At 38.7% G+C, this 21,319-nt stretch overlaps 1 protein-coding gene across 5 annotated transcripts in view; it reads left to right on the top strand.

Annotated features, from left to right (window-relative positions):
- Window positions 1-21,319, top strand: part of LOC121387485 (sodium-driven chloride bicarbonate exchanger-like) — a 153,560-nt gene that overhangs the window by 121,117 nt on the left and 11,124 nt on the right. For all 5 annotated transcript variants that reach the window (XM_041518621.1, XM_041518620.1, XM_041518623.1 and 2 more), the window contains 5 exons: window positions 7,080-7,193; window positions 8,800-8,961; window positions 9,820-9,998; window positions 13,986-14,058; window positions 17,306-17,551. In XM_041518621.1, the coding sequence (XP_041374555.1) occupies window positions 7,080-7,193; window positions 8,800-8,961; window positions 9,820-9,998; window positions 13,986-14,058; window positions 17,306-17,551 (774 nt within the window). The remainder of the gene's footprint in view (window positions 1-7,079; window positions 7,194-8,799; window positions 8,962-9,819; window positions 9,999-13,985; window positions 14,059-17,305; window positions 17,552-21,319) is intronic.

Here is a 21,319-nt window from a genome sequence, read left to right as displayed (position 1 = left end):
TCCTTCCTCTTTGTTTGCCTATGTAAGTCTGTGGTATTTAAACATGTATGCACATGTAAATTGTTAGGAGAGGTCTTAACATGGGCTAAGCCTGTTGACCAATGCCAATATGTTTTGGTAAAATAAATATTGTTATGAATGTCAAGTTATCTAAGCAAGTTAATACCAGAAGCAAGGGGCGGGATGTAGCCCAGTGGTAAAGCGCTTGGCTGATACACGGTCAGCAAAGGATTGATTCCCGTCAATGGGCCCAATGGGCTATTTCTTGTTCCAGCCAGTGCTCCACGACTGGTATATCAAAGGCTGTGCTACCCTTGTATGTGCTACCCTGTATGTGGGATGGTACATATAAAAAATCCCTTGGAAAAACTGTAGCGGGTTTCCTCTCTAAGACTATAACGGGGGACAATATTTCGAAATCTGAGGGAACTGGAAGTATGTTCACGTGGTTTTTACCTAGGTAACCAATTGTTCGGTTACGTGAATTATATTTGCGTAACCTGTGGGTTACCTGATCGGTTACCTTAAAATTACATTGAAATTATATTTTAAATACATAGTTTTTAGCTGAAACATAAAGTTAAAACAAATACAAAAGAAAACATTTTACCCAAAAAAAATTCTTTAATGCTTGCTAAAGTTAACAATATTATAAAAAAATTGAATATCAGCCCAGTACTGAAACAAAATACAGGGGCGTAGCCAGAAATTTTCTTAGCATTACGCACGCCAAAGGCATGCCCGAGCAGGGATATTCGGGGTGCCTCCCCCTGTGAACATTTTGAAAATCAGAACGCCTGTAGATGCAATGTGAACCTTTTCGGAGGCATTTTTTTTTTTGTAATCTTTTTTCGAGTCAATTTTAAGAGGATATTTTATAGAACAATTACAGACAGCCTCGGCCTATTTCCGGATTTTGTTTTTGCATTACGCACATGCGTAATGGGCGCTACGCCTTTGAAATATATATATATAATCATTTGGAGGGATTCCGTTTTGCGTTGGCTATGCTACTTTCACTTTATCAAATCGATGGTACTTGTATACTACAGTGACATTCCAAATGTTTGTTTTTTTAAAGCTCATTATGCGATTGTTAGTATTTTAAAAAATTTGTGACACTTTTGGATTCCTGTTTACGTTAAAACTGTTTTTAACATATGCAAAATTATAGCCAATCCAATGTTATATCTACATATATACCTTTAAGAGATAAAATAGCAGTAGATAATTTAGCAGTTTCTTTAAAACTGTTGCAATATATTGTTGTTTACTGGTTTGCTGCGCATCAAGTATCTAAAATTCAGCCTAAAACATTTATCGGAATACTAGTACTAGTAGTAATATGTCTGGATGAATAAACTTCCTGTAATCGTGAAGTTTGCAAGTTTTAATTTCTGAACGTTTATGACTTAACCAATTTGCGGTTCGCGTAAATTCAATTTTGCATAACCGACACGCGAACAGAATGGCGGTTCGCTTGAAATATTGTGCCCTGCTATAATTAAATTTCTGTTACATTCATTACAACGTAACGTCATCCCATTGGTCCAGACGTAGGAACAGTTTGTTCATTTCTCGATGAACGTAAAAATTACGTTGTCAGGGAACATCATATCTGATGTCATTTTATATGGGCAAGTTGTCTTATTGAGCGTTACTGTTTATGGACAAAACATTATAGTGTTATTATTAGCAAGTATGATTCAAATTTAATTATAAATATTGTCTGTTATTTCTTTTACGACATCTGGATATGAAAAAAAAAAATTCATCCGCAAACCTATGTTAGAACAGCTTTTTTGATTCATACAGTTTGTGGATGATTTTATTTGTTCATACCCCAATGAATGTAAAAGAAATAACAGACAATCCTTAAATGTCAGAATTACCAAATGTTTGGCATCCAATAGCCGATGATTAATAAATCAATGTGCTCTAGTGGTATCGTTAAACAAACAAACAAACCAGTGAGTCCTCTGCTACTTGTTCTGTTCACTATTTCTTGTTCCAGCCAGTGCACCACGACTGGTATATCAAAGGCCGTGGTATGTGCTATCCTGTCTGTAGGATGGTGCATGTAAAAGATCAGTTACTACTAACAGAAAAATGTAGCGGGTTTCCTATCTTAAGACTACATTTCCAAATTACCATATGTTTGACATCCAATAGCCGATGATTAATAAATCAGTGCTCTAGTGGTTTCGTTAAACAAAACACACTTTCATTCAAGCCAGTGCTCCACGACTGATATATCAAAGGCTGTGGTACGTGCTACTCTGTATGTGGGATAGTGGTGTATATGAAAGATCTATTGGAAAACTAGCGGGTTTCCTCTCTAAGACTATATGTTGAAATTACCAAATGTTTGACATATATCCAATAGCTGGTGTCGTTAAACAAAACAAACTTCTTTTATTTTAAAGGAAACATGTCACGTAAACCATATTTGGCACCAACCATGTACAATTAATTATAAATTGAATCACCTAAAAAAAAAAATTATAAAAAATTAATTACTTAAAATATCTCCATAAAAGAACCCCAGATACGAGCTCTTAGCGGAAATTGCCGATCTTTAATGAGCAGGGCAATCACGAGGTCCCTGACGTCAGAGACGCGTCGCTTGATCTGAAGCCTTACACTTAAAAGCGTTAGTCCGTACCACTCATTAAGAATCTAAGACTTGCACAGCTTACCAAAACAATGAGTGGTCGTTCGCAAAACGTTTTGCCGTATCAATATGAGCTGTTAGTAAATGAAGAAAGACACACATTTACTTACAACAGTGATACTGAAGGAAAAACGGATAGCGAGTCGGAGGGTGGAGAAACTGATGGTGCCAGACCAGACCGGTCGACCAATTTACAGCCCGGAGCCCGAAAGTAACCCGGAGACAAAACCAAAACTCGGATGCTAATGCCGAGGTGTATACTGTTCATATTTAGCACAAAGATACACCTCGATATGATGTATTTAAATATGTAAAAAATATAAATGTAGGACAAACATTTTTTTTTTTTTTTTTTTTAGAAAATATCGCATTTTTTATGTTCGGGCTGTACATAATGAAATCTGTATGCACAGTGTAAACAAACGCTCTAATTTACAAGGCGCTTCACTTTCATTAACCTGGCTTGTAAAACAACATAAATGACTTGAGAGTATAATCAACTTTTAAACTAAATATATTTCTATTTGCATCAATAGAACGAAATGGGGTTATAGTATTTTTCTCTCATAAAAAAAAGTAGCATATTATTAGGCCTATTGGTATTTTTCGTTAGAGTAAAAACGACCACTCACGATACCCAAGTGATAATTTTCTTTTCTTTGGTACTACGTAATTGGTCAGTTTTGTAATTTTAGATGGGAAAGTCTACTTAATCAAGGGTTTTACAGCATTATTTACAGTAATGAAGCAGGGCGGCTGATAATGTCCATTAACATTGTACTATAGTCGCGACAGGTTACGCCACAATACCCTGTAATCTTAAAAAAACTGGCACGTATTTTGTACGCATGTCTAGACCGTGGTAATCACTTACCTGGTCGATACCCTGCAATATACACCTGCCAATCAGGAATCACATGTGCAGGCCACGGAAAGAAAGGACCAATTAACTAAAACAACACTCCGATTCTCAAGTCAGCCCGTGGATGAAACGTAATAGTTATTTCGACACCGACAGTAGTGGGGTTTTTTGTATTGAACTTCGTGTTGCTTTGGGGCTTCGGGCGATGAGGAACGTTTTTGTAACGTATTCCGCCCGAAGATTAAAAACATTATTTAAAATTATTATTGTTTTCTACACGTTTTTAAAAACATATTTAAATACATCGTACTGAGATGTATCCTCATGCCAAATCCCATGTTTGTATATGCCATATTTAGTTACTTATTGACGTTTCCTTCTTCGGACGGTGAATACAGATTTTGTTACGTAGGCCTACAGCCCTAACATGAAAAATCTTTTTGTTTTCCAAAAAAATAAAAAATTCTACATTTTTGTTTTAACATATATAAATACATCATGCTGCGGTGTATCTTTGTGCCAAATATGTACAATGTACACCTCGGCATTCGCAACCGAGTACTGTTTTTGTCTCCGGGTAACGTTCGGGCTCCGGGCTGTAATTAGGCGGACACCAAAGTACTATGCGGTGTTGGTGTCCAATCTTTTCTTTTGCGATAAAATACACACGTCTTTCTTCGGATACAATCCTTTGGAAAACCATAAAAAGACAATCCCGATCGTTTAAACTTTATTTTTACACCCGAAGGCCGCGCAGTACGGCACTGTTGGACTTATTTATTTTAACTTATTTTCGTGCTTATATCCAATTAAGGTTCAAGCACGCTGTCCTGGGCACACACCTCAGCTATCTGGGCTGTCTGTCCAGGACAGTAGGTTAGTTGTTAGTTGGTTAGTAGTTAGTGAGAGAGAAGAAGGTGTAGTGGCCTTACACCTACCCATTGATTCCCTTAAGAACTCGCTCTGGGTTGGAGCCGGTACCGGGCTGCGAACCTGTACCTACCAGCCTGTAGTCCGATGGCTTAACCACTACGCCACCGAGGCCGGTCTCTGTTGGACTGAAAAGATCGTAAGCCCCTTACTCCATATATAAACAGTTAACAACAATGGAAGAGTACAGCGGCTCTGACGTCACTTCCCTTTTTTTCCGAACGCTCACGAAGAAATATGCATAAATCGTACTTTGATACTGGTTAGCGTAATTTCTTCATTTTAAGTTAACTACACGTATTTTATTGTTATAAAGTTATTTGTATATTATTTTTATATCATTTTTCTTTTAAAATGAGCTATAATATGGTCTCGTGTCATGTTTCCTTTAAGTATCCAAACGGGGTTAAAAACATATTTTTCTTTTCAACTTGGCCTTTCCTGCAACCTTTATACATGAATACAGCATTTTCCCGTCCTAACTTTCCATCAGGGTATAAATATACAGAACTTCACATACGTTGTTTTCACTTCCTGTTTATTGCACAAGTTTATTTTGCGCAAGAATATATACAAGTGCAATAAATAGAAAGCAAAAACAACGTATGTGAAGTTCTGTATTTATTACATACATATGTACCTTGTTTTATGTTTTACAAAAAAAAACCCCGTTTTTAATTTAACAATACTTTGTTAGATCTATGATCAAAACTCCTTTCATGGATTTACTTAACGTTAAGAGTCATACTCATCAGCAGTCTTGTGTAATGTTTCAAATACGACGTGACGTAATTTTTGTAAATCATATATGACTAATTAAAGGTGCTAACTGCAGTAAAAATGAAAAGGGAATTCCCAATTTAAAAGTTCCGGTCCAGATCGCACATATGTGCGATACAAAATAAATTTATCTCACGATTTCAGAATGTCTTTATCACTACAGTAAGATTGAATAGGTATGTAATAAATAGAGGATAATAAACGAGTTACCAGTTATTATCAAATTTATGTCCAGAGTGAAATAATTATTTCACGAGGGACATAAATTTGATAACTGGTACCAAGTTTGTTATTCTACATGTATTTATTGGCCCAGATATTTGGTGGGTTTTTTTTTAAGCCTTTATTTTTGATGTAGCCTACATCGGCTACATGTTCAAGTATACAGAAACGACGTAAACTACTTTACTGTTCTGGGTATTGCTATAACTTTGTATTTTATTCCCCATTTTATTACAAGTTTAACCTTTAGACTACTGGATTAATTTTTAACAAAAACCACGTTGAGTGGGTACAAGTTTAAAATTTTTACTCACATATATTCACTTAAATGTTTTATAAATACATGAAATAAAGTTCATATATTAATCGGTAAGTATTATTTTCGTGTCTTTTTTTTGTAATTTTTATTATTTTAGATTGGCTAATGGTGATTAAAATTAGGCAAAAAATCGAAAAAGTTGCATTAACTTACGGGCATTTGTGGCCAGCTGTCCAGTATTTATGTCCATTATTCCCGATAACAGTGGTTTTCTGACCAGATTTTTTTTTTAAACCCGAACTAAGATTCATATTGCAATATTTGGTAATTTTCGTTGGTGGTAAAACGATCAAATTTATTATTAAATTAGCTGTCACAATCAGCTATCGATCCCTGAAAATGACCGCGACGTGCCGCCATTGTTGTCAAGCGAAAATACTTGCCGAAAACCACTTTTTGAACTAAAATTTCAAGGTATTTTCAATTGAAAAAATCAAAACAAAAGCCACCATTTTGAAAAAATATCTTTTTTCTTTAATTATATTTCCGTTTCCGGTGAGTGTCGTGTGCAAAACGGCGGGAAATATGAATTGGGGAATGCACTGTATACAGTGTACAGTATATCGACTGACGCTTTAATCTATGTGATGTCATTGTGTGTGCTTTGCCAAATCGTGATCTAACGTCATATTTAGTACTGACAAGGTGATTGGTTTGTTGGCGTCAAGTAGTCCATTAGTAGTGTACATTAATCCAATGCATGATAATTGATTTTTATTTTCCCCAGTTATGAGTGCCTGCTGGAGTAATAAAATGGTTTAAATCTACCAGTGAGTCTTCTGCTACTTGTTCTGGGGCCTAATTCACTAAACTCGTGCAACTTTGCGATCTCGCAGTGCAGTGCTAAAAGACTTGCAAAGAGGATGCTTTGTTGTCTAGTAGAGCCTAAGAGAACTTTATGAATTAGGCCCCATATCTCTATAGAAGACAGATCTCGCAGTGCAGTGCTAAAAGACTTACAAAGAGGATGCTTTGTTGTCTAACAGAGCCTAAGAGACCTTTATGAATTAGGCCCCATATCTCTATAGAAGACAGATCTCGCAGTGCAGTGCTAAAAGACTTGCAAAGAGGATGCTTTGTTGTCTAGCAGAGCCTAAGAGACCTTTGTGAATTAGGCCCCTGGTTGCACATATGTGCGATGCAAAATAAATTTATTACACGGTTTCCAAATGTCTTTATCACTAGAGTAAGATTGAATGGGTATGTAATAAAATGGTTTAAATCTACCAGTGAGTCCTCTGCTACTTGTTCCAGTCACATTGTTAATAGAACTGTCTTGTTTCTCTCTACAGGTCAGGTCCATGGTTAGCGACTTTGCTGTGATAATTGCCATTCTTCTCATGATTGTTGCCGACATTCTCATTGGTCTGGGCACACCCAAACTGATGGTTCCAGCCGAATTCAGCGTGAGTTATTTACTAGCCCAACATTGAGTATCACTAGCCATGGCAGTGGGGCTACCATAATCTAGAAGCCCTGGTGCCTAATTCACTAAACTCTCGCAATTTTGTGATCTCGCAGTGCAGTGCAAAAAGACTTGCAAAGAGGATGCTTTGTTGTCTAGCAGAGTCTAAGAGACCTTTGTGAATTAGGCCCCTGGTTTATTTATACTGGGTAGTCGCTGTTAAGTAAGCTTTGTAAAATATTTTTTTGTCATTAAAGCTTTTTTTTAACTGTGGAGCGGGATTCATCTCAGTCGGTTAACTGTGATATGTATATTGAACAGCTGACTATCCCTGAATATATTTGCCTGTGTATTAACTGTGTTTTGTGTATTGAACAGCCGATATCCCTGAATATATTTGACTGTGTATTAACTGTTTTGTGTATTGAACAGCCAACTATCTCTGAATATATTTTACCCTGTATTAAGTAAATAATAACTGTGAACTGCGTATTAAAGAGCCGATATCCCTGAATATATCTGCCTGTGTATTAACTGTGTTTTGTGTATTGAACAGCCGACTGTCCCTGAATATATTTGCCTGTGTATTAACGGTGTTTTGTGTATTGAACAGCCGACTGTCCCTGAATATATCTGCCTGTGTATTAACGGTGTTTTGTGTATTGAACAGCCAACTGTCCCTGAATATATTTGCCTGTGTATTAATGTTTTTTGGTGTATTGAACAGCCAATATCCCTGAATATATTTGCCTGTGTATTAACTGTTTTGTGTATTGAACAGCCGATATCCCTGAATATATTTGCCTGTGTATTAAGTAAATAATAACTGTGAACTGCGTATTAAACAGCCGATATCCCTGAATATATCTACCTGTGTATTAACTGTGTTTTAGGTATTGAACAGCCGATACCCCTGAATATATTTGCCTGTGTATTAAGTAAATAAGAACTGTGTTTTTTGTAGCGAACAGCAGATATCCCTGAATACATTTGCCTGTGATTTGTGTATTGAACAGCCGACTATCCCTGAATATATTTGCCTGTGTATTAATGGCGTTTTGTGTATTGAACGGCCGACTATCCCTGAATATATTTGCCTATGTATTAACTGTGTTTTGTGTATTGAACAGCCAATTATCCCTGAATATATTTTACTGTGTATTAACTGTGTTTTATGTATTCAACAGCTGACTATCCCTGAATATATTTGACTGTGTATTAACTGATTTGTATATTGAACAGCCGACTATCCCTGAATATATTTGCCTGTGTATTGAACAGCCGACTATCCCTGAATATATTTGCCTGTGCATTAACTGTATTTTGTGTATTGAACAGCCGATATCCCTGAATATATTTGGCTGTGTATTAAGTAAATAAGAACTGTGTATTGAACAGCCGATATCCCTGAATATATTTGACTTTGTAATATTAACTGTGGTTGTGTATTGAACAGCCGACTATCCCTGAATATACCTGTGTTTTGTGTATTCAACAGCCGATATCCCTGAATATATGCCTGCTTTATCTATTTTTTGTGTATTGAACAGCCGACTGTCCCTGAATATATTTGCCTGTGTATTAACTGTGTTTTGTGTATTGAACAGCCGACTATCCCCGACCGCGGGTGGGTGGTGAACCCGTTGGGGAGGAACCCGTGGTGGCTGATCATCGCAGCCATCATCCCCGCGCTGTTGCTGATGATTCTCATCTTCATGGATCAGCAGATCACCTGCGTCATCATCAACAGGAAGGAAAACAAACTTGTGGTGAGTCGGCAGTCAACGCCGTAGCAACAGAGTTGCCACCACAGCAATGCAATTAACACTTATGTTAACTGTGGGAGTTATTGCAACACAATTAAGACTTGATAACACAATTGTTACCAGTATAACAACACGATTAAACCCAGTTGTCACTACAGTTACAATTACCATGATCATAGCAGTATAATTATTACCATAGCAACAGATATCGCGCTAACCACAGTTATCACCGTAGCAACACAGTTATCGTTATAGCATCTTTATGCCAGATAATTTAAATATTTCTCCAATCCCCCCCCCCACCCCAATTGTTTTGTTTTTCTTTGTTTTAAAAGAAGAAGAAAAAAGAATTCTAATTTGACTGCTCCTTTTTCTAAAATTATATTTTCTGTTTGTCCAGGGGCAGGACGTAGCCCAGTGGTTAAGCGCTTGCTTAATGTGCGGTTGGTCCATCGGTGGGTCCAGTGGGCTACTTCCTGTTCCAGCCAGTGCACCACGATTAGTACATCAAAGGCCATGGTATGTGCTACCCTGTCTATGGGATGGTGCATATAAAAGATCCCTTGCTACTAATTGAAAAACTCTGTCATGGACAGAACTGGCGAAGTCAGAGGTTGTGCCCACAACAGGCTTGTTTGAACATGGATACATGCCAAAAATTACCCACACACCCACAATTGAAAAATGTAGCATGTTTCCTTTCTAAGACTATATGTCAAAATTACCTAATAGCCGATGATTAATAAATCGATGTGCTCTAGTGGTGTTGTTAAATAAAACGGACTTCTTCTTCTGGTTGTCCATTGTCAAAGGAGAAAACCGAAAGCCTATAGCTCGATTTTAGTTATTTGTGTTTTGCAGAAAGGCCACGGTTACCACTTGGATCTGTTCCTGGTGACGATACTGATCGTGATCAACTCGTTTCTTGGTCTGCCTTGGTTCGTAGCCGCCACTGTACTGTCCATCAACCACGTGAACAGCTTGAAGAAAGAGTCGCAGTGTTCCGCCCCCGGGGAACGACCCAAGTTTCTCGGTGTTAGGTCAGTACTCTTACACTCTAAGCCACTGGAGGAATGACCCAAGTTCCTCGGTGTTAGGTCAGTAGTTCGGCACCCTTACACTCTAGACCACTGGAGGAACGACCCAAGTTCCTCGGTGTTAGGTCAGTAGTTCGGCACCCTTACACTCTAGACCACTGGAGGAACGACCCAAGTTCCTCGGTATTACGTCAGTAGTTCGGCACCCTTACACTCTAGACCACTGGAGGAACGACCCAAGTTCCTCGGTGTTAGGTCAGTAGTTCGGCTAGGCCACTGGGGGAACGACCCAAGTTCCTCGGTGTTAGGTCAGTACTCTTACACTCTAGACAACTGGAGGAACGACCCAAGTTCCTTGGTGTTAGGTCAGTAGTTCGGCTAGGCCACTGGGGGAACGACCCAAGTTTCTCGGTGTTAGGTCAGTACTCTTACGCTCTAGACCACTGGAGGAACGACCCAAGTTCCTCGGTGTTAGGTCAGTAGTTCGGCACCCTTACACTAGACCACTGGAGGAACGACCCAAGTTCCTCTGTGTTAGGTCAGTAGTTTGGCACCCTTACACTCTAGACCACTGGAGGAACGACCCAAGTTCCTCGGTGTTAGGTCAGTACTCTTACACTCTAGGCCACTGGAGGAACGACCCAAGTTCCTCGTTGTTAGGTCAGTACCCTTACACTCTAGACCACTGGGGGAACGACCCAAGTTCCTCGGTGTTAGGTCAGTACCCTTACTAGGCCACTGGGGGAACGACCCAAGTTCCTCGGTGTTAGGTCAGTAGTTCGGCTAGGCCACTGGGGGAACGACCCAAGTTCCTCGGTGTTAGGTCAGTACTCTTACACTCTAGACCACTGGAGGAACGACCCAAGTTTCTCGGTGTTAGGTCAGTACTCTTACACTCTAGGCCACTGGAGGAACGACCCATGTTCCTCAGTGTTAGGTCAGTAGTTCGGCACCCTTACACTCTAGACCACTGGAGGAACGACCCAAGTTCCTCAGTGTTAGGTCAGTAGTTCGGCATCCTTACACTCTAGACCACTGGAGGAACGACCCAAGTTCCTCGGTGTTAGGTCAGTACTCTTACACTCTAGGCCACTGGAGGAACGACCCAAGTTCCTCGTTGTTAGGTCAGTACCCTTACACTCTAGACCACTGGGGGAACGACCCAAGTTCCTCGGTGTTTGGTCAGTACTCTTACACTCTAGACCACTGGAGGAACGACCCAAGTTCCTCGGTGTTAGGTCACTACTCTTACACTCTAGACCACTGGGGGAACGACCCAAGTTCCTCGGTGTTAGGTCAGAACCCTTACACACTAGGCCACTGGGGGAACGACCCAAGTTTCTCGGTGTTAGGTCAGTACTCTTACACTCTAGACCACTGGGGGAACGACCCAAGTTCCTCGGTGTTAGGTCAGTACTCTTACACTCTAGACCACTGGAGGAACGACCCAAGTTCCTCGGTGTTAGGTCAGTACTCTTACACTCTAGACCACTGGAGGAACGACCCAAGTTCCTCGTTGTTAGGTCAGTACCCTTACACTCTAGACCACTGGGGGAACGACCCAAGTTCCTCGGTGTTAGGTCAGTACTCTTACACTCTAGACCACTGGAGGAACGACCAAAGTTCCTCGGTGTTAGGTCAGTACTCTTACACTCTAGGCCACTGGAGGAACGACCCAAGTTCCTTGTTGTTAGGTCAGTACCCTTACACTCTAGACCACTGGGGGAACGACCCAAGTTCCTCAGTGTTAGGTCAGTAGTTCGGCACCCTTACACTCTAGACCACTGGAGGAACGACCCAAGTTCCTCGGTGTTAGGTCAGTACTCTTACACTCTAGGCCACTGGAGGAACGACCCAAGTTCCTCGGTGTTAGGTCAGTACTCTTACACTCTAGACCACTGGAGGAACGACCCAAGTTCCTCAGTGTCAGGTCAGTAGTTCGGCACCCTTACACTCTAGACCACTGGAGGAACGACCCAAGTTCCTCGGTGTTAGGTCAGTACTCTTACACTCTAGGCCACTGGAGGAACGACCGAAGTTCCTTGGTGTTAGGTCAGTAGTTCAGTACCCTTACAGTCTAGACCACTGGAGGAACGACCCAAGTTCCTTGGTGTTAGGTCAGTACTCTTACAGTCTAGACCACTGGAGGAACGACCCAAGTTCCTTGGTGTTAGGTCAGTAGTTCAGCACCCTTACACTCTAGGCCACTGGAGGAACGACCCAAGTTCCTCAGTGTTTGGTCAGTAGTTCGGCACCATTACACTCTAGACCACTGGAGAAACGACCCAAGTTCCTCGGTGTTAGGTCAGTAGTTTAGCACCCTTACACTCTAGACCACTGGAGGAACGACCCAAGTTCCTCAGTGTTTGGTCAGTAGTTCGGCACCATTACACTCTAGACCACTGGAGAAACGACCCAAGTTCCTCGGTGTTAGGTCAGTAGTTTAGCACCCTTACACTCTAGGCCACTGGAGGAACGACCCAAGTTCCTCAGTGTTTGGTCAGTAGTTCGGCACCATTACACTCTAGACCACTGGAGAAACGACCCAAGTTCCTCGGTGTTAGGTCAGTAGTTTAGCACCCTTACACTCTAGACCACTGGAGGAACGACCCAAGTTCCTCAGTGTTTGGTCAGTAGTTCGGCACCATTACACTCTAGACCACTGGAGAAACGACCCAAGTTCCTCGGTGTTAGGTCAGTAGTTTAGCACCCTTACACTCTAGACCACTGGAGGAACGACCTAGGTTCCTCAGTGTTAGGTCAGTAGGTCAACACCCATACATGCTAGACCATCGGCAGGAACTATATACAGTATGTTGACTTGCATGACGTAGGACAAGCTATCTTACCTGCAGTATTAAGTATCTCGTCCGACGTCACTCCAGTCGACATACTGCACACGGTATACAGTGCATTCCCAATTCATATTTCCTGCTATTTTGCACGCAACACTCACCGGAAAAGTTTTTTTTTAATAGGAAGCACTTTATTTGACAGCATGCTAGCTTTTGTTTGTTTTATTTCAAGGGAAAATACCTTGGAATTTTGAGTTCAAAAAGTGGTTTTCGGCAAGTATTTCTTGCTTGACAACAATGGCGGCAGGGATCGATAGTTGATTGTGACAGCTAATTTGACAATAAATTTTATCATTTACCAACAATGAAAATCACCAAATATTGGGATATGAATCGTAAACGCGACTTTTTCTAATTTTAATCCATATTAACTGATTTAAAATAATGTTAAAAAATTGAAAAACCCACAAAAATAATACTTACCGATTCAAATATGAACTTTATTTTATGTATTTATAAGACATTTAAGTGTATATATGTGAGTAAAAATTATAAACTTGTACCCACTCAACTTAGTTGTTGTAAAACATTAGTGCAGTAGTCTAAAGGGTAAGCCATGTCACAAGTGATAATCTATTAGTAGCAGTTTATTACAAACCTTTAACCAGCCCTCATAATCTGTCAGTACAAACTGGTTGCAGGATAAATAGAGAATTATACATGAGTGGCCGTTAGATATCATTTATCTCACCACGAGTTGTTTTAAAATGTATCTTAACGAGTTGTGAGATAAATGGTATCTAACAAACACAAATGTATTATTCTATTTCTTACATATCATCAAAAACTAGGTTTTAAGCAAATTTTAATATGTTTTTTGATAAAAGTTTTTTACAGCCGTTGCACTTGCAGCTAACATAAGCATCACAGACACATAATTGCCAGATTAACTATAAGTCACAGTGTAATATACTTTCACTGTGTAGTTTTTCATTGGATGTATGGCATTGGTGACCTGGTCATCACCAAGGAGCAACCAGTCGTATGTCTTGAAATTGTTAACACGCATACGTGTGTAAACAACCCATGTGTTAACAAAAATAGCGCATCATGTTCTCACCAACGGGTGGGTAAGAAACTTTAAAAAAATGATTGGTATTGTTTTAACAGTCGTGTTGTTGTTGTTATTTTTCAGAGAACAACGTGTAACAGGAATCTGTATTTTTCTCTTCATCGGAGTTTCTGTTCTTTTAACATCTGTTCTCAAGGTTTGTGATAAATAATATTATATTTTTTACTTTTCTAAAAGCCACTGATTAAACAATGTGCTGAGGTGTCATTAAACAAACACTAAAAACAAACATTCCACCTTTTGTGACGCCCAATAGCTGATGTGTATTTTTGTGCTGGGGATGTCATTAAACATTCATTCATTCATTCATTCATTCATTTTATTCAATTATTCATTCACAAACATTCCTTTCCTAATAGCCCTGATTAAACAATGTGCTGAGGTGTCATTAAACATTCCTTTCCTAATAGTCACTGATTAAACAATGTGCTGAGGTGTCATTAAACAAACATTCCTTTCCTTTCCTAATAATCACTGATTAAACAATGTGCTGAGGTGTCTTTAAACAAACATTCCTTTCCTTTCCTAATAACCACTGATTAAACAATGTGCTGAGGTGTCATTAAACAAACATTCCTTTCCTTTCCTAATAGCCACTGATTAAACAATGTGCTGAGGTGTCATTAAACAAACATTCCTTTCCTTTCCTAACAGCCACTGATTAAACAATGTGCTGAGGTGTCATTAAACAAACATTCCTTTCCTTTCCTAATAAACACTGATTAAACAATGTGCTGAGTGTCATTAAACAAACATTCCTTTCCTTTCCTAATAGCCTCTGATTAAACAATGTGCTGAGGTGTCATTAAACAAACATTCCTTTCCTTTCCTAATAAACACTGATTAAACAATGTGCTGAGTGTCATTAAACAAACATTCCTTTCCTTTCCTAATAAACACTGATTAAACAATGTGCTGAGTGTCATTAAACAAACATTCCTTTCCTAATGGCCACTGATTAAACAATGTGCTGAGGTGTCATTAAACAAACATTCCTTTCCTTTCCTAATAAACACTGATTAAACAATGTGCTGAGTGTCATTAAACAAACATTCCTTTCCTTTCCTAATAGCCTCTGATTAAACAATGTGCTGAGGTGTCATTAAACAAACATTCCTTTCCTAATGGCCACTGATTAAACAATGTGCTGAGGTGTCATTAAACAAACATTCCTTTCCTTTCCTAATAGCCACTGATTAAACAATTTGCTGGGGTGTCATTAAACTAACATTCCTTTCCTAATGGCCACTGATTAAACAATGTGCTGAGGTGTCATTAAACTAACATTCCTTTCCTAATGGCCACTGATTAAACAATGTACTGAGGTGTCATTAAACAAACATTCCTTTCCTAATGGCCACTGATTAAACAATGTGCTGAGGTGTCATTAAACTAACATTCCTTTCCTAATGGCCACTGATTAAACAATGTACTGAGGTGTCATTAAACAAACATTCCTTTCCTAATGGCCACTGATTAAACAATGTGCTGAGGTGTCATTAAACTAACATTCCTTTCCTAATGGCCACTGATTAAACAATGTACTGAGGTGTCATTAAACAAACATTCCTTTCCTAATGGCCACTGATTAAACAATGTGCTGAGGTGTCATTAAACAAACATTCCTTTCTTTTCCTAATAGCCAATGATTAAGCAATGTGCTGAGGTGTCATTAAACAAACATTCCTTTCCTAATAGCCACTGATTAAACAATGTGCTGAGGTGTCATTAAACAAACATTCCTTTTCTTTCCTAATAATCAGTGATTAAACAATGTGCTGAGGTGTCATTAAACAAACATTCCTTTTCTTTCCTAATAATCAGTGATTAAACCATGCGCTTCCTTGGAAGGAAAATAATAAAAGAAATGGTTCAATTAATAAACATTTGTTTCTTTCCCGATGGCCACATATTAAATAAACAATGTGCTGAGCTGTCACTAAACAAACATTCCTTTCCTTACTGATTAAACAATGTGCTGGGGTGTCATTAAACAAACATTCCTTTCCTTTCCCAATAGCCACTGATTAAACAATGCTGGGGTGTCACTAAACAAACATTCCTTTCCTTACTGATTAAACAATGTGCTGGGGTGTCACTAAACAAACATTCCTTTCCTTACTGATTAAACAATGTGCTGGGGTGTCATTAAACAAACATTCCTTTCCTTTCCCAATAGCCACTGATTAAACAATGTGCTGGGGTGTCACTAAACAAACATTCCTTTCCTTACTGATTAAACAATGTGCTGGGGTGTCATTAAACAAACATTCCTTTCCTTTCCCAATAGCCACTGATTAAACAATGTGCTGGGGTGTCTTTAAACAAACATTCCTTTCCTTTCCCAATAGCCACTGATTAAACCATGTGTGCTTCCATGGAAGGAAAATAATCTGAGAAATGGTTAAATTAATAAACATTTGTTTCTTCCCTAATAGCCACATATTATTGGCGCTGACCCTAGTTGAAAATGGACACTAAATTTGGTTAATGTACAAACATTAAACACATTTGGATCAGGTTATAACAAAGAGAAGCTAAAGTGTGCAGTATTTAAATGGGGAAATAACGTTTTAAAAATAACCAGAGCATGTTTCGATAACCATTATTTCTCAGACGAACATGCATTTTTAGAATTATGAAACATGAATTTTGGTCTGACCAGAACCACTTCAGGTGTACGAATATGAATCTTCTAAATAATAAAATGTGAGTATTATTAATTTAAATTAATGAAAATGGGTTCAGAAGTGATAAATACATGATAGTGTTTAAAACTAGTGCCTGTCAGTTTTAAATAAACCATGTGCTGTGGTATCATTAAACAAAAAACTTACTTAACTTCCTTTCTTCTGGGGGCGGCATAAAGTGCTCGCTTAATACGCGGTTGGTTTGGGATCGATCCCTGTCTGTGGGCCCATTGGGCTTATTTCCCGTTCCAACCAGTGCACCACGACTGGTACATCAAAGACTGGTATGTGCTATTCTGTCTGTGGGATGGTGCATATAAAAGAAGCCTTGCTGCTAATCGAAAAGAGTATCAGTGGGTTTCCTCTCTCAATATCTTTGTGGTCCTTAATCATATGTCCGACACCATAAAACCATAAATAAAATGTGTTGAGTGGTGCGTCATTAAATAAACCATTTCCTTATTTCCTTGCTGCTAATTGAAAAAGAGTAGCCCATGAAGTGGCGACAGCGGATTTCTTCTCTCAATATCTTTGTGGTGCTTAACCATATGTCCGATGCCATATAACCGTAAATAAAATGTGTTGAGTGCATCATTAAATAAAACATTTCCTTCCTTCCTTTAAATAAACAGTGTGCTGTGGTATCATTGAACAAAAAAAAAACCTTCCTTATTTTCCTTTCTTCTACTTCAGTACATTCCGATGCCGGTGCTGTACGGGGTGTTCCTGTACATGGGCGTGTCGTCCCTGAACGGCATGCAGCTGGTGGACCGCATCCTCATCGTGCTGATGCCGCGCAAGTACCAGCCCGACCTCATGTACCTGCGGCACGTGCGCACCAAGAAGGTGCACCTCTTCACCTTCATCCAGGTCTTCTGTCTCGCCGTGCTGTGGATCGTGAAGACCGTCAAGAAGATCTCCATAGCGTTCCCTCTCATGGTGAGTATATGTATGCTTGTGAAGACAGTCAAGAAGATCTCCATAGCGTTCCCTCTCATGGTGAGTATATGTATGCTCGTGAAGACCGTCAAGAAGATCTCCATAGAGTTCCCTCTCATGGTGAGTATATGTATGTTCGTGAGACAGTCAAGAAGATCACCATAGCGTACCCTCTCATGGTGAGTATATGTATGCTCGTGAAGAAAGTCATGAAGATCTCCATAGTGTTCCCTCTCATGGTGAGTATATGTATGCTCGTGAGACAGTCAAGAAGATCTCCATAGTGTTCCCTCTCATGGTGAGTATATGTATGCTCGTGAGACAGTCGAGAAGATCTCCATAGCGTTCCCTCTCATGGTGAGTATATGTATGCTCGTGAAGACCGTCAAGAAGATTTCCATAGCGTTCCCTCTAATGGTGAATATATGTATACTCGTGAAGACAGTCAAGAAGATCTCCATAGCGTTCCCTCTCATGGTGAGTATAGGTATAATCGTGAAGACAGTCAAGATCTCCATAGCGTTCCCTCTCATGGTGAGTATAGGTATACTTGTGAAGACAGTCAAGGAAATCTCCATAGCGTTCCCTCTCATGGTGAGTATAAGTATACTCGTGAGAATCGTTCCCACTCATGGTGAGTAAATGTTTACTCGTGAAGACTCGTTCCTTCTCATGGTGAGTATATGTATACTCGTGAAGACTTCTTCCCTCTCATGGTGAGTATATGTATACTCGGGAAGACTCGTTCCCTGTCATGATGAGTATATGTATACTCGGGAAGACTCGTTCCCTGTCATGATGAGTATATGTATACTCGTGAAGACTCGTTCCCTCTTGTGGTGAGTAGATGTATACTCGGGAAGACTTCTTCCCTCTCGTGGTGAGTATATGTATACTCGGGAAGACTCGTTCCCTCTCGTGGTGAGTATATGTATACTCAGGAAGACTCGTTCCCTCTCATGGTGAGTATATGTATACTCGGGAAGACTTCTTCCCTCTCGTGGTGAGTATATGTATACTCGTGAAGACTCGTTCCCTCTCATGATGAGTATATGTATACGCAGGAAGACTCGTTCCCTCTCATGGTGAGTATATGTATACTTGGGAAGACTCGTTCCCTCTCGTGGTGAATATATGTATACTCGAGAAGACTCGTTCCCACTCATGGTAAGTACTTGTGGACAAAATATAATATATAATCATGAAAACTCGTTCCCTCTTATGGTGAGTATATGTATACTCGGGAAGACTTCTTGTTCCCTCTCGTGGTAAGTACTTGTGGATAAATATATAATCATGAAAAATCTCTCGTGTTCCCACTCATGATAAGTACTTGTGGACGCGGGAAGACTCGTTCCCTCTCATGAGTATATGTATACTCGTGAAGACTCGTTCCCTGTCATGATGAGTATATGTATACTCGGGAAGACTTCTTCCCTCTCATGGTGAGTATATGTATAATCATGAAAAATCTCGTAGTGTTCCCACTCATGGTAAGTACTTGTGAAGACTTCTTCCCTCTCATGAAGATCTCCATAGCGTTCCCTCTCATAGCGAGTATATGTTTACTCATGAAAAAAATCTCTATAGTGTTCCCACTCATGGTAAGTACTTGTGGAAAAAATATAATATATAATCATGAAAAATCTCTATAGTGTTCCCACTCATGGTAAGTACTTGTGGAAAAAATATAATATATAATCATGAAAAATCTCTATAGTGTTCCCACTCATGGTAAGTACTTGTGGACAAAATATAATATATAATCATGAAAAATCTCTATAGTGTTCCCACTCATGGTAAGTACTTGTGGACAAAATATAATATATAATCATGAAAAATCTCAATAGTGTTCCCACTCATGGTAAGTACATTTGGACAAAATATAATATATAATCATGAAAAATCTCGATAGTGTTCCCACTCATGGTAAGTACTTGTGGACAAAATCACTAATATATAAGTCATAGGTTCCCACTCAAGGTCAAGGTCTTCTGGAGTCAATATACCGGTAATCATGTGTAGTGTTCCCACCATGGTAAGTACTTGTGGACAAAATATAATATATAACTGCTCTGGCACCGCCTGTGGACAAAATATAATATATAATCATGAAAAATCTCTATAGTGTTCCCACTCATGGTGGTACACTCGGACTGCAAGGCTGCTGCCAGCTCTCTATAGTGTCTGGGGCTCATGGTAAGTCGCTGTCGGACAAAATATAATCCATAATCATGAAAAATCTCAATAGTGTTCCCACTCATGGTAAGTACTTGTGGACAAAATATAATATATAATGTTGAAAAATCTCTATAGTGTTCCCACTCATGGTAAGTACTTGTGGACAAAATATAATATATAATGTTGAAAAATCTCTATAGTGTTCCAAAATATAATATATAATCATGAAAAATCTCCACTCATGGTAAGTACTTGTGGACAAAATATGGTATATAATCCTGAAAATCTCTATAGTGTGCCCACTCATGGTAAGTACTTGTGGACAAAATATAATATATAATCATGAAAAATCTCTATAGTGTTCCCACTCATGGTAAGTACTTGTGGACAAAATATAATATATAATCATGATAAATCTCTATATGTTCCCACTCATGGTAAGTACTTGTGGACAAAATATAATATATAATCATGAAAAATCTCTATAGTGTCCCACTCATGGTAAGTACTTGTGGACAAAATATAATATATAATCATGAAAAATCTCTATAGTGTTCCCACTCATGGTAAGTACTTGTGGACAAAATATAATATATAATCATGAAAAATCTCTATAGTGTTCCCACTCATGGTAAGTACTTGTGGACAAAATATAATATATAATCATGAAAAATCTCTATAGTGTTCCCACTCATGGTAAGTACTTGTGGACAAAATATAATATATAATCATGAAAAATCCTATAGTGTTCCCACTCATGGTAAGTACTTGTGGACAAAATATAATATATAATCATGAAAAATCTCTATAGTGTTCCCACTCATGGTAAGTACTTGTGGACAAAATGCCTATATAATCATGAAAAATCTCTATAGTTCCCACTCATGGTAAGTACTTGTGGACAAAATATAATATATAATCATGAAAAATCTCTATAGTGTTCCCACTCATGAAGTACGTGGCAAAAATCCTGGATTCATGAACTGTCTGCCAGAGTGTTCCCACTCATGGTAAGTACTTGTGGACAAAATATAATATATAATCATGAAAAATCTCTATAGTGTTCCCACTCATGGTAAGTACTTGTGGACAAAATATAATATATAATCATGAAAAATCTCTATAGTGTTCCCACTCATGGTAAGTACTTGTGGACAAAATATAATATATAATCATGAAAAATCTCTATAGTGTTCCCACTCATGGTAAGTACTTGTGGACAAAATATAATATATAATCATGAAAAATCTCTATAGTGTTCCCACTCATGGTAAGTACTTGTGGACAAAATATAATATATAATCATGAAAAATCTCTATAGTGTTCCCACTCATGGTAAGTACTTGTGGACAAAATATAATATATAATCATGAAAAATCTCTATAGTGTTCCCACTCATGGTAAGTACTTGTGGACAAAATATAATATATAATCATGAAAAATCTCTATAGTGTTCCCACTCATGGTAAGTACTTGTGGACAAAATATAATATATAATCATGAAAAATCTCTATAGTGTTCCCACTCATGGTAAGTACTTGTGGACAAAATATAATATATAATCATGAAAAATCTCTATAGTGTTCC

Source organism: Gigantopelta aegis, chromosome 13 (assembly GCF_016097555.1).
Source record: "Gigantopelta aegis isolate Gae_Host chromosome 13, Gae_host_genome, whole genome shotgun sequence".
In the NCBI taxonomy this organism is placed as follows: Eukaryota; Metazoa; Mollusca; class Gastropoda; order Neomphalida; family Peltospiridae; genus Gigantopelta; species Gigantopelta aegis.
The sequence above is the reverse complement of the archived record's forward strand: the minus strand, read 5'-3'. Positions and strand labels throughout refer to the sequence as shown.